General features: G+C 34.2%; 1 protein-coding gene across 3 annotated transcripts; it reads right to left on the bottom strand.

Annotated features, from left to right (window-relative positions):
- Nucleotides 1–2817: 2817 nt before the first annotated feature.
- On the bottom strand, nt 2818–13157 carry LOC116106709 (potassium transporter 7-like). Of its 3 annotated transcripts, none has more exons than XR_004124344.1 (10): nt 12927–13157; nt 12512–12760; nt 12346–12396; nt 9146–9406; nt 7453–7505; nt 7197–7311; nt 6710–6964; nt 4120–4642; nt 3284–3904; nt 2818–3180 (listed from the first exon to the last, which is right to left on the bottom strand). XR_004124344.1 is itself a non-coding variant. In XM_031393046.1 (9 exons), the coding sequence occupies exons 1-9, from the start codon at nt 13057–13059 to the stop codon at nt 3367–3369; spliced, it is 2178 nt and encodes a 725-aa protein (XP_031248906.1). In that variant the 5' UTR covers nt 13060–13157; the 3' UTR covers nt 2820–3366. The 3 variants fall into 3 exon arrangements, 1 of the variants encoding a protein (XP_031248906.1); XR_004124345.1 differs by having other exon boundaries at nt 2819–3117; XM_031393046.1 differs by having other exon boundaries at nt 2820–3904.
- Nucleotides 13158–14556: the final 1399 nt, after the last annotated feature.

Raw genomic sequence — 14556 nt, 5'->3', positions numbered from 1 at the left:
AAGTCCATATCATAATTAAAACACATATAATACAAAAAATATAACAAAAAAACCATTAATATTTACCTACATTGCCCATGGGAAGCCAAACAAATTGTAAGTGTTCGGTCTCTCCTTCTCGACATATTGACAGTGCTTTATTGCCATGCCTTTTACATGTAAAGAATCATTGGTTCGCTGAAATGATAACCTTCCCCAAGGATAAGCATTAAAGAACTTCTGGTTGCTTGCAAACCACACCCAATCCAGATTAATGACTTTTGTTGAGTCATAAACCATTAAGATGGAATGCAAGAATCATACTAGACACATCTTAAACTTCTCCGAAAATGTATACCCTTTTTCTCCTAACCTATCCTCTAAATCGCGTGCCGTAATAAACGGTTGACACCCACCCCCCCAAACCAAAAGAACCTTTCTAACAAAGGTTTCAGCTGGCCTACTCTTCTTTATTCTCTCTTCCTCTTCTGCTTTTGGAAATACCCCACATCTTAGGCCTATCATCAAGGCAAATTCTATCATCCCAAAACATAGTGGCTTCCCATCCACCACGAACCACATTTTTTTTTTTTTTTTCCTTTTAACTGAGTGCAGCAACATATAATGTGATGCCTACCCCCAGAACGCCTTCCTTTGAATCAGTCCATACCCTCTTTTATCCACCTAAAATCTCCTTTATTCTTGTAAACACTTGCCAACTCAACCTAATTGCCACCCTTGTGGGGAAATATGGTATCCTATCGATTACAACCTTCAACCCGTACTATTTATAATTTATGCTTCAGCAACACTGCACAATCGATATAAACTAAATATCAGCAAAAAAAAAAAAAAAAAAAAGAAACCAAAACAACCAATAGGCTGCCAATCTAAGGGATATGTGCTTTGAGGGCATCGGGAAATGGGTGTTTTTGGCTTTGAAAAGATCGGGGAAGCCAATGCAGGCTCTATAGAAGCTGTTGTGGCAAGTTCGATGGCTGGAGATGGCTAGGGATGGCAAGAGGGAGCGAAATAGGGGGGCTGCGGGCTGCCCTGCATATTGAAGGGCTAGCCACAGGCAACTGCGCGTGGCCAGCCCTATTTTGTCCTCTCTTGCCATCCCCAGCCATCCAACCTCCTACAAACAACCTCCCTTGCCTTCCCCATCCTTGGAAACCCAAAAACAAGCAGTCCCCCAATGCTCGCCAACTGCTTGACAAAATGCTACAACTACCCTAACAACCAACACCAACTAAATATCCCTCAAATTGGCACCACCAAACAATTTATTCATAAAATAGTAAGCAATGTACCTGATCTTTATCTTCTTCCTCCTCCTCGACGGAATTTGCACTGGCTTCCTCGTCTTCAGACCATTTACAGAGCCTGCTGTCTATTCTTTTGCCGCCATCATGTCCTTTGCCACTGGACCACCTTCACTCATCAGAAAATCCACCGAAACGTCTTCTTCTACAACCTTTGAACACCCGCTAGACTCTAGTATTTTGAGTGGGGTTGGGTTTTCCTCAGATTTGTTAATGTCAACCATGGTTTGTTTTTGTAACTGACAGGGAAACAAAAATCTAAAGAGCAAAGATTGCTGAAAAATGGGAACGAAAATCGTTAAAAATTGCAAGAGAGAAGTGGGTGTTTTCATCGATCGCTTATTTTGGGTTGTGTCTGTGGATTAATCAATTTTGAATAGAGGGGTCGTTTTTTAATTTTTAAAATTTAAACCAATTTTCGTTAACTAACTATTACCCATATATGTTTAAATCTTTTCAATCTAACTTTTTTTTGCATGTTTAGTGATTCTTAAGTGTACCACATCAATTTTTCAAAGTAAAAAAAAGAAAAAAAAAAAAAAGGCAAAATAAATTCCAGGTCATTTCCTTCAATGCAAACTTGAGAGGTCATAGTAGTTAAATTTTCTCCAAAAATAGGGGTTAAAAGTTTTGGTGCGGGCACGCAATAATAGTATAGTAAACAATAAAATTAATTATGTTAAATCATTACTATATTAATTAAACAATAATAAATTTAATTAAAAATATTTTCATACAAAAAAATAAACATATAAAATAATATATGAAAACATTTTTAATGATACTCTTTATTTTAAAGAGTTTTTTTCATTTAAATAAATAGCATATTCATTAATTTCTAAGTATAAAGAACAAATTTTTTATTCAAATCTAATACTCTTTAAATTTTAATTCTTCATTTTTCTTTCCACAAAGAGATTTAAGAGTTTAATGGAAGATAGAATTAATAAATAAAATGCCTAAAAACTTATAATTTACTAATTAAAATTAAGATAGAATGAAATATGACTTTCTAGATGTGAAGAGTCAAACCCACTCTTTAATTTTTATATAAAAAATAAAGAGTTTGTTAAAATGTTATTTATATAGATAAATTCTTTATAATACAGAGTTTTAAGTCATATAAAGAGTACTTTAGAGATGTTCTAAAACATATTTTATTAAAGGAACTTAAATTAATCCTTATTTTCTAACAGAAATGACCGCAAAAGTCAGATGAAAATGTATTTTACCAACTTGAGAAAAAAAGATATTTATAAATCTTTATTATTGGATTCAACTAACAATTTTCTAGGGCGCCAAAATGCCCTTGGAAACAAAGGGTATTGTCAGGGACAAAAATCATGATAGAAAATGGACAAAAGAAAAATAAACTTAAAAAGGACACTACCTATTATAACATAACCTATCATTTGAATGAACTACAGAACAAGTAAACATATCATTTATCTATCATCCAATTATATTTAATTGCAACACTATTATCAATACGAATACGAATTGTTAAATATGAAAAACAAAATAATAATAATAATAAAAGAAAACAAAATACAATGAAAATGCCTAAATACAAAATTCTATGATGGGCTTTTTTAAAGCCAGATTTTAACTCAGGTATCAATACAGTGAATCAGTCCAGGCAGCTGACCTGTTACCTATTCTTCATGCCCTTTTTATTAAGTCTGTGATGGAATGACTAGGCCAAAATATATAAATTTTGAACAGGCCTTTTGCGGCGGCAACTAGATTTATGAAAAATCACATTCACATCACTTAAAACATGCTGGTTACAAGAGGCAATTTCCATATGCATCTGTTGGAATAGTAAAAATTGAATACATCAAAGACAACCCAAGCTGAAACACTAGAAAAATTCCTGATCAACAAGGTGGAAAAAATTCAATGATTGGCAGATCCAAAGGGCCATCAATAATCAAGAAAATTGTGTAAGCTTGTGTAAATTAACGGATGCAACTTACATTGACAGCTGAACATGCCATAAGACGAAGAGTGTCAAACTTTTCATGTTGAGATCTGCCCTTCCTGGAAGCAGAATCAAGCATCAAACCATGTAAGTCATCCCAACCTGCATGAGATGTGAGTGGGGAACACTCAAATTCGCAATCCCCCTCCTGCAGTTCTTTCTCAAGAAAGCATAGAAATAATTTATGACAAGCTTCTTGATAAACCAGGAATCCTTCCTTGCTCTAATATCTCCATGGCCAAGAAGATAAACGACCCCAGATTCTTTAGCCCTGCGAATAAAAGACAGCTCCCTCTCCAGGCTCTGCTCTGGATCAGAATTTGTAGAATCTACAGGCATTTCAGGCTTCACCTCTTCAGAGGTGCTTGCTTCTGAAATGGGCTCACTTTTGTCCTTGAACTCAGCCAGGAGAGGAACATTAAGCGAGTAGACACTTCCATTAGGAGCTATGAGAAGTCTTGTACTAGTTAAATCATCCTCAGAATCATTATCATCATCCCCATCACTTTCCAATGACCGTTCCTGGGCTTCCCGACGAATGAACTTCTCAAGGCTCTCAATTAACAGCTGCTCAAATGCCTGGTGATTTTCTTTGCGAACATCCTTGTAGCCATACCTATTCACAGTAGCTGAATTAAATTTTTAAGGCAATATCATCGGACCAAAAGAGAAAACCAGAGATAAAATGAAAATGGTAAATTCCAAAAATCATTAAAACATTTGGCATTCGAGGTGAGGCAAGGTCACCACTATTATCTGTGACTCTGAGCTTACATAAAAAACCTCATCATAATAATAACAGCTACTGGCTTGCAGGAATAGAGCATTTACCGGGCTATACATCGGAATATGTGGTAGCTTTTTGGACACACTCTTCGGAAAAGGAACCTTTCACTTTGTGGCACAACAGGAACTGGAACATACTTTATACAAACAAATATAATCATGGAGTGAATTGCTGGAAGAGTAGTCAAAAAATGGCCAAAAATTGCAGGTATTCCCTTCACCAACTCATTATAAAGCAAGCCAATTCCAGGAGCTCTAATTGTCCCAAGATTGCTGCCCAGTTCCCGCATCAAATCCATTGACAGTTTTTGCTTGACTTCAGTTTCATACTTCAGCTTACTTCCATAGTTCCAGATGTACATTATAAAAAACATTATTATGGCGAAAACCAATATTATCCAACTTCCATCCCCCACACTCCCCAAAACCGACGAGAAAAAGGTCAGCTCCATTCCCAGGAAAAAAACCACGAAGCTGAGCACAATTATAATGTTTATCTGCCATATAAGAAGCATAACGATAGTCACTAAAACTGTTGTCATCATCATCACTCCCAGCTCAGCAATGCCTGTAAAAAATAAAAAAAATAAAAACAACATTAGAAAGATATATTCTTGAAAAAAAGAAAAGAATAAAGTCAGCGACATTTAAGATTGACCCATGAAAGACTAGGAAGAATGTTATTTTAATTCAGCATAGAAGGCAGCAAAGGCTCCTCTACCCTAGCAATTATCCATTTCCTTCTCTTGCCCTAGCTGACTTCTGTAACATCTACTCCCCAATTTAGACTCTCTCCTTTCTTCCAAAATACTATAGAAGCAACTGTAAAAGGTGTACCACTGAATTAGTTTAGATGAAGTCAGTTAGCAATTAGCTAGGAGTCTAGCTGAATCCAGCATAGTATGAGAACCCTCTATTTGTCAATCAGTTAAATTTTGATAAACTTCAGAGGGTCTTTTCAGGCAGAGTAGCAGTGATCTAGAGAGAAAAAACCATCAGAAGTAGCTCCACTCACTAATAACCTTTGCTTCTTTCAATTCATAGATTTGAGAACTTAAGACTACTTTTTTCTCCAACTTAAGAGTCTCCTTTTATTCATTCCCATACAACACTTAGGTAAAAACACATAAAAGCAAATATAATTTAACAGTTTTGAAGATCATTGATATTTTCTTCTGAAGCTCACAGCTATTTTGACCACGTCTTTTGCAATCAGCTAGCAGAAGTCTTGCTAAATTCAGCGTAACTAGAATTAGCATAGGCTACTTGCTCCTCTGCACACACAGAGGGTGTGTGAATTGCATCTGAGCTGAAACCATGCTAAAAAGCAACTACAACTTTGAAAAACTATTTGAATACTGTATAGTATCATTTTTTTCTTAGAAGTACATGGATAAATACAAGAAATAAATGCCCAATTAGAGTAGGAGAATTAAGGAGATTCTTACAGAAAAGACAAATAATTAAAATCTATGGTATCCAGAAACTCAATAAAAAAAATAAACACGAACATACAGAACTTTGTAATAATGTCTTCAAGAATCCCAATTTCAAAGTAACAATGACTTTTCTGTCCCCTCAAATCCCCTTCCATTTCACTCCAACCAAATGATTCACATTAGCAAGAAGGATCCCACCAAGCAACCTTATCATTAATTCCTCCCAATCCAACCCCAAGAAAAAGAATTTCAAGTATGAAAGAAGATATAACCCAGTGAATCCACTAAAGAAAACCTTAACAACTGCACAAACACAATGTAGCAATCACTGATTGGCAGTTTCTCCATCTATTTACAAATAAACCTCCAACTTATAACAACTTTATCACTTTTAATCAAATTTTTAGCCCTGAGAATTCTTCGGATAACCACAGTCCAAGCAAACAAAGACATCTTGATAAGAAAGTCAAAAGCAATATATTTTCTCCTCAATATCAACTACAAATTATTTTACATCAAATATCTTGCTAATGCTTTTTCTCCATCACCATGTAATCCATAAAGCATTATGAAAGAATTCGATGGACAGCTCCTAATCTTAAAAACACCAATCTTAACTACCTTACTGTGGTATAATATATGTTATGGAAGATGAATTTCCTAACTTGCTGTCAAAATAGCTGAAGTTAAACATATTTCCGAACAAATTTACTTAAAATAACACATGCCATGCAAAATGAACAGCTTCACACGCAAAACCTTGACTGAGATGATTCACACTAGTCATAACAATTGTAATTATAAGTAGCTTCTTTGTAGGTCTCAGTCTCAAAAAATATATGTTATGCTTCATAATCCATTCAAATCAAGGAGTTTTGGCAGGTTTCAGTGGTTTCAAGGGCAATGCTCATTTTTAAGACGCTAGTTTTCAGAATTAATTACAAATGTATAGATAATTTTTGTAGGCCTCAAGGCTGTTCCAATATTTGCAGATGGTTGTTTGCTTTCTTCAAAATTTACTATAGCATTTTAAGTTATTCTGCTTCATATCCAACAAAGTTAAAAATAAAATAACAAAATAAAATTAAAAAAAGACCTAGAAGCTAGATTTTACCAGTAAATTTCACCGAAATACTTTAAATCATGAGATTAAAAGTGAACCAAAAATGATACATAAAGATTCAAAAGAGTATTACCATATGCATTTCCCATCTCAGTAATGCTTGCGATAGAGCAGACAAACAACACACACACGACCAACAAAAACCAATTAATAACTGGGATATAAATCTGGCCCATGAATTTTCGAGAGGTATGGATGATTTTAAGACGAGGGAAACAACCAAGCACAGTTGATTGTTTTATACACGAAAATGTTGCGGTGGTCATAGCCCGACTTGAAATCAGTGCTGCTATGTTAGCAATGAGGAGGATAGGCCAGAAAGCGCCAGCTGCAGACAAAGTATAATAGCTTAACACTTAAAAATCTCCAGCAAATACAAAATGCCGAAAGGAAAAAAGAAGGATTAATACATCTCTACAACAGAAATAGTATTTAAGATTTTACAAAAACAAAAAATTTAGTAAAAAAAAACAAATCATACAATTATAAAACAAAACTAATCCATTTTCAAAGTATTGCAAAGACCTTGCACATTGATAGAGATAAGATGCAAAGCTTACTTGGAATGCAATTGAAAAAAACTTGCTCAGCTCCAGAATGGTTGTCCATAAGGTAAGCTGCTTGACCCAAATAACCCAACAGAAGGCATGGTAAAACGAGAAACATAAATGTAAGCTGCAGAAAACCACTATCAAATACATCAGAATCGTATCAATAACAACACCTAATCAGAAATGAAACACCAAAAGATGCTGATATATCAAAGGTAATGTAAAAATATCTAATCCAGATAATGCTATTCTGCAGTATCTTCACCTGAACTGATCGCACTGAAAAGTAGCAAAGATCTGCAAACATTGCCTCAGAACCTGAAACAAAATCCAAAGCAGCAATCATAAAAGAGAATGGTAATATAGGATTCAGAAATGCAACCATCAATGGAAGATTCCAACACTATGCTTCAATAAAAATGCAAATATTAATCACACTGGCATACAAAAAGAAGAATATCATGTCATTGATACCTTGAAGATGAGAGACCTCAATTTTATCCTTCTCAACATACCCTCATTTAATCTAGTGAAATAGCTTCATCTATCAGTCTACTTAATCTATCAAGCACCAAAGTTAAATAAAAGTGAGAAAGAGGGTTCTTGCCTTAATCCTTTGTAGCACCAAAATGTCCCCTGGGAAGCTCATTAATAAAAATCAAAAAGTTCATCAACTGGAGGATACCCTTGATCATCCCCTCCATCTAGTACAAAACTCATAACCTTTAGGAGATAATCCAAGAAATTCCAATCCAAATTATATTATGCCTTCTCAAAGTGGATTTTAATCACCACTGCCTCACACTTCTCCACAATTCATTAGCCACCAAAAGTACATAAACAAAAGCTGCTTGTCCTGCAGATATAGTTCCTTTAAATACCTCTTTCAACATAGGAGAGAAACCTTTGGCAAGGACTTGCATAAGCTTGTATGTATCAAATATGTATCTTCAAGGATTCTTATATATTTAGAAATAAGGCCTATGAATGCAGCATTGGGCATTAGTTATCTCATTAAATACTCACCTATGAAAAAATTCCCCAAAAATCTTCATTAAATCCTCCATAACGATGTCCCAACATTGAAGGAAAGCCATCCAGGCTTGGGCATTCTCCGTGAAACATTCAGTTGCAACATTCATAAAAGCCCCTTTTATTCTCCTGCTCAATAAACAATCTCTCCAACCAGCTTGCCTAATTCTTTGGAGATGGGGTTCCAATTGAGCATGTATAGTATTGGTTTTCTAACACATGATTTGAGTACAACTTCATATGTTATTGATAATCTCTTCCTTCATTCTCATTCCATCCTCATTTTTTTTGTTTTAATAAGAATCATGCCATTTCCAGTCACAAACCCATCCTTTGTTTCTAATTTGCTGATCAGGTTTCTAATTTTAATTCCACACACAATTCTAGGAAACATTATTGTATTGATCCCCTGCCCTCACCCACTTTGCCTTAGGTTTCTGCCACCAATTGATTTCTTCTAGAATTACCAGGTCCCCAAGCCTGGTTACCATTTGACTTCTTCTCTTGAAAAGTTCCTCATTCTGTCATTCATCATGCCTTCCCCTTTTAACTTATCTAGCACCTAGACTCTTCTCCCTAACTACCTTTTTCCTACTTGACATTCCAAAAGCTTCCTGGTTTCATCCAGCCTGGGTTCCCCCTACCATTTTGTCATTAATTTATAATCCCAAACCTAGGGCCTTCAGTCTTTTGCCACCACTCCTGGTCACATTTCTTAATTTGGAAAGATTGGTTCTCATTGTTTTGCTATTAAAACAAATAGACTAAAACTAATGTTCATACATAAATAAAATAAAAAAATAAACGCAACAACTATAAGCACAACATTCAGATTTATATATTCAAATTTCACTTAACATTCAGATCTGCTCAAATTTCAAATAAAAAACAATGCTTCCAAATCATTCCTAGATTGGCATGCTCACCTGTTGCACAAAGAATACAACCTCCAAGTGCAGACCAAGCCTTAGTTGAGTTTCTCTTGAAAAATAAATAGATGTGAATGGGATTAAATGCTCTCAAGACACTGCTGTCATATTTTACAAGGTTATAAATCCCAACGCCACCAAGAGAGCAAAACCATATAAATAAAGCAGGACCTACAGCCATTCCTACTTTGCTTGTACCATACTTTTGTACACTGAACAAAATTACGAGAAAGGCAACTGAAATCATCAGCACTTCATCTGCACCCAAAAAAAAAAAAAGGCATAAAAAATTAACTAATAAAATAACTAGTTTGCTCAATTAAATTTACAAACCATAAAATAGCGAGCATCCCATTTGGAATTAGAGGGATAAAATAAAAATAAAAATTCAATAAAGAATTCAATTCATTTAAAGCAAATGTCTTATTTCTTACTTTTATACTACTTAATAAATTTTTATAGTAGTCATATCCTACCAAAATATTGGATTTCCTATCTTGACCATGCACAATATTTCTCTTTTAATATCAATCGGAAATCTATAGCCATTCATCAAAAATCTTCAAATGTGCTTTTATTTTAATGCAACAGTATTAATATAAATTAGGTTTATTAATGGTATAATTAGTGATGTTTGAACAATTTTAAATATCATATGCATTATTTGTATAGTTTAATCGATAAATCCAACTTGAAAGTGTAACATAAAGAGTAATAAATTCATGCAAAGAGTTGCAAATCCTACACCTAGAGTAATGAATCCCTCCTCATTAAATAAAAATACTACTTGTTACCTCAGCAAGTTACTTCAACAGCACACTCACAGTTACATAATTGATATGGAGAACGAATTACTAAACCAAATTATAATTCTTCTGATTTTGAAACAACACAACAATATCACTCTTTGACAACATGTAACTCAGCTGGAAAATTGATCATAGTTCCCAAAAATCCAAATTAGGTCATGGCACCAAGTCCAACCAGCAGGATCAAGGCCAAGCTATGATCTTTGACTGCATGTACTTCAGCAATAAAATTAATCCTAGTTCACAGCATACAATTCAAATTAAGTCATGGTACTAGGGGCACTAGGTAAAGGTTGCTCCAGGTTTTTCAAACCAAAAAATAATACTGATATGATATGTGCCCAACTAAATCCATCTTAGCATAGCCCATTGTAAATTTTTGTATCTGTCCCTAAATGAGACCAACAAGATATAAGAGGAAAAACCCTTTCTTTAGCAACATTTTTTAGAATACAATTATCAATTTGTATCAACATAGTGCCAGTAGTGTGATAAATTCATTTGGTAGAATCCTCAGCAACTTTATTTTTTATCAATTTTGCTAGGTTTTAAACTTATTAAACTAAGTGTTAATCCAACTAAATGGTATCAACTGAATACGTTCTTTGCACCATTCTACTCCACGTGGATTAATGTTCCCCATTATAAATGTGATAGTGTACTCATTGCTACATTTATCTACATTGTTTATAGCAACCTTATCTTCTTTGTACAACACGTTTGAATTAACATGCTTTTCCCAACTATTGCAAACTTTTCATCCAAAATGAACAACCATCTGAAAAGATTATCCCTTATCATCTCTCAATCAACCAGCCAGACCAATTTAACTGTATGTGCAAAACTGTTTTCATGGCTTGATAATGCTATATAAAGTGGGGTTTTTAAGAGTAACAAATTTTTTAATATATATATATAGGAGACTGATATATTTAAATCATTAAAATATGTGAATCTTTTATATAAACAACTAATTATGGTTTTTAAAAATTCTTATTACATAAAGTACTATTAAAAATGTTAAAATTTTCTTGCATGGAATGCATTACCTTGAGTATGACACGATTCTTTAAAAGATGCATTGTTGTTATCTTTTGTTAAATTTAGGCATATTTCTGTATATTTATTTATTGAATTCAGGCATGCATTAATTTGGTTACTGTGCAACATAAGACTGCAACATAAGTCTGTGCAGCATAAGTAAACAGTTAAACATGTTGATTTTATTTGGTTCAGAACTCTTCCTATTAGAGACCATGAAGATCACATGGAAATTGGATTTTGTCATTGTTCATCTTGTGATGAACGAACAATTTGTAATTTTTATTCACCATGAATGAGGAGCAATATGTACAATTGTAATAGATGTTTGTCATGACAATCACAGCAGCGAAAATTGTACTCTAATTTAATTACGGTGTTGGATTGCTGGTATTAAGAAATTGTATATAGTTGTGACAAGAAATTCAGTTTGACTGAAATGCAGTTATTTCTTGACGAAAGATATAGATGATTGTATAACAGAATGTAGATGAAGGTTGAGACTCCTTTGTCTTGAGGTGTTTGAAGATAAAAATTACTGGCATGTGTATATCATAATGTAACTTGATACAATAGTTCAGGTTTCGAGAACTATCAAAACATATGACAGTCAATCCAAAGTTTTCTACAGACTGAAAGGTTGTCCCTTGACTTTTACCCTCGTAAAATGGGTGGTTTTTCAAAAACTCTACTTGACTTTAACCATTTTCCTTGTCCAATGAATAAATTATTGTACTGGTTTGAATGAATTTCTTCATTTGCAGTTAATTTTTTTTACTTATCTTTCATATATACATAAAGTTATTGTTTCAAAACCAGGAAAAAGTTTCTAACAATTTTATAAAATCTAAAAACTTCTATTTCAAGAATTCAAATGCTCTCTTTACTCAAATACCAGAGTTGCAAAACAAAAGACTGGTATCAGAACAAAATGTAGTATTTTTTTCTAAAAATCAGAAACTTTATAATGTTTCCAATGTGTTTAAAGTATTTACAAATACTTAATTTATTCACTTGCTCAGGTTTCAGGTCAAGACCTATTCAGTTCTCCTTTTTACTGGCATTGTCACACAGGCTAAACTGAGTCAACATGTCTCCTTGATATAATACCTCTCCTCATAGGGCATGTAAGAAAGCAAAATGTCATCCCTTTCAGCCCTAAAAGGAGGCAGACATTTACCAGTTGCTAGGAACAATAAGGTCATTATCATTTTAACTTTTTTCCAATAAAGAAAATGAACAATCCAAAAGCTCACATGCTGTCTGTTCATTACTAAATATCAAAAAGCAAGAAAATAATGTAAACTCAAAGAATAAAAGCTTAATTGATTGAGGATATCACATTACCTTGCTTAATGGCAGTTACTCCAACCTTTAGACCACCAACAGCTGACATTACTGCACCAAGAAAGACATATATATAAATAACAATGCAAAATAAGCATCTAGAACAGCTTTCCTGTGACTTGAGCCATAACTGCAAGCGTTAGCAAAAAGAAACAACATATAAAACCTGACATTGCCGGTGTAACAACCCCATCAGCTATCACCATAGAAGTACCAGCAAGCACTAACATCAGTAGAAGCCTTTTCAGAGTCTGTGAGTTCTCAAGTCTTTCCTTGATTTTCAGTGATCTCTCCAGTTCAGCCGATGGCACCTTCAGTCTGAAGCTTGATATACGAGCATCAGAAGGAAGCTGATTTGGGAGAAGACTAACCTTAGCATGCCGACAAATCAACGAGTACAATGCAAAAGTACCACCTGCAACAATGAAGCACCACATGAATGGCACACATCGTTTTTGCACTAACTTCTAATTACATACACAAATAAATACATGCATGTATATGAATATATAATCATATATTACAGACACATAAAAAGTTCAAAAAAAAAAAAAAAAATGGTTTAATAACTTCCAGCATACCTTCACCATCATCATTGGCCCAAAGAACAACAAAGACATACTTCACCAGTGGAATCAAGATCAAGGTATATAAAACCAGTGATAATGCCCCAAGAACATCTTCATTTCCATTTATAGGAGCCTTGGTAAACATCACATCAAAGGTATATAACGGACTTGTTCCAACATCACCAAAGACGACACCAAGTGTCTGAAAAACAAGTATGATTCTCTTTCCCACACTGAAGTCCTGCAACTACAATTACACAAATCAGGCAGTAAGCTCCAACTGTTATATCCGCAGCTGAATCCAGCATATAGTATGAGAACCCTCTATTTGTCAATCAGTCAAATTTTGATAAACTTCAGAGGGTCTTTTCAGGCAGAGTAGCAGTGATCCAGAGAGGAAAAAACCATCAAAGTAGCTCCACTCACTAATAACCTTTGCTTCTTTCAATTCATAGATTTGAGACTTAAGACTACATTTTTCTCCAACTTAAGAGTCTCCTTTTATTCATTCCCATACAACACTTAGGTAAAAACACATAAAAGCGAATATAATTTAACAGTTTTGAAGATCATTGATATTTTCTTCCGAAGCTCACAGCTATTTTGACCACGTCTTTTGCAATCAGCTAGCAGAAGTCTTGCTAAATTCAGCGTAACTAGAATTAGCATAGGCTACTTACTCCTCTGCACACACAGAGGGTGTGTGATGCATCTGAGCTGAAACCATGCTAAAAACAACTACAACTTCGAAAAACTATTTGAATACTGTTAGTATCATTTTTTCTTAGAGTCCATGGATAAATGCCCAATTAGAGTAGGAGAATTAAGGAGATCTTACAGAAAAGACAAATAATTAAAATCTATGGTATCCAGAAACTCAAAAAAAAAATAAACACGAACATACAGAACTTTGTAATAATGTCTTCAAGAATCCCAATTTCAAAGTAACAATGACTTTCTGTCCCCTCAAATCCCCTTCCATTTCACTCCAACCAAATGATTCACATTAGCAAGAAGGATCCCACCAAGCAACCTTATCGTTAATTCCTCCCAATCCAACCCCAAGAAAAAGAATTTCAAGTATGAAGAAAGTATAACCCAGTGAATCCACTAAAGAAAACCTTAACAACTGCACAAACACAATGTAGCAATCACTGATTGGCAGTTTCTCCATCTATTTACAAATAACCTCCAACTTATAACAACTTATCACTTTTAATCAAATTTTTAGCCCTGAAATTCTTCGGATAACCACAGTCCAAGCAAACAAAGACATCTTGATAAGAAAGTCAAAGCAATATATTTTCTCCTCAATATCAACTACAAATTATTTTACATCAAATATCTTGCTTGCTTTTTTCCCATCACCATGTAATCCATACCATTATGAAAGAATTCGATGGACAGCTCCTAATCTAAAAACACCAATCTTATCTACCTTACTGTGGTACATATATGTTATGGATGCTGAATTTCTAACTTGCTGTCAAAATAGCTGAAGTTTAAACATTTTCCTAACAAATTTACTTAAATAACACATGCCATGCAAATGAACAGCTTCACACGCAAAACCTTGACTGAGATGATTCACACTAGTCATAACAATTGTTATTATAAGTAGCTCTTTGTAGGTCTCAGTCTC

Source organism: Pistacia vera, unplaced genomic scaffold (genome assembly GCF_008641045.1).
Source record: "Pistacia vera cultivar Batoury unplaced genomic scaffold, PisVer_v2 Contig520, whole genome shotgun sequence".
In the NCBI taxonomy this organism is placed as follows: domain Eukaryota; kingdom Viridiplantae; phylum Streptophyta; class Magnoliopsida; order Sapindales; family Anacardiaceae; genus Pistacia; species Pistacia vera.
Note: the sequence above shows the minus strand (reverse complement) of the source record. Positions and strands in the feature narration are given on the sequence as shown.

Excerpts from the sequence above, each read along its gene's own strand:
- LOC116106709 (XM_031393046.1), bottom strand. The coding sequence starts at position 13,059 with ATGTTTACCAAGGCTCCTATAAATGGAAATGAAGATGTTCTTGGGGCA. Across the intron at positions 7,506-9,145 it reads TTGTATTCTTTGTGCAACAG|GTTCTGAGGCAATGTTTGCA; the intron begins GTGAGCATGCCA and ends ATTTTGTTTCAG. Across the intron at positions 6,965-7,196 it reads TTTTTTCAATTGCATTCCAA|CTGGCGCTTTCTGGCCTATC; the intron begins GTAAGCTTTGCA and ends CTTTGTCTGCAG.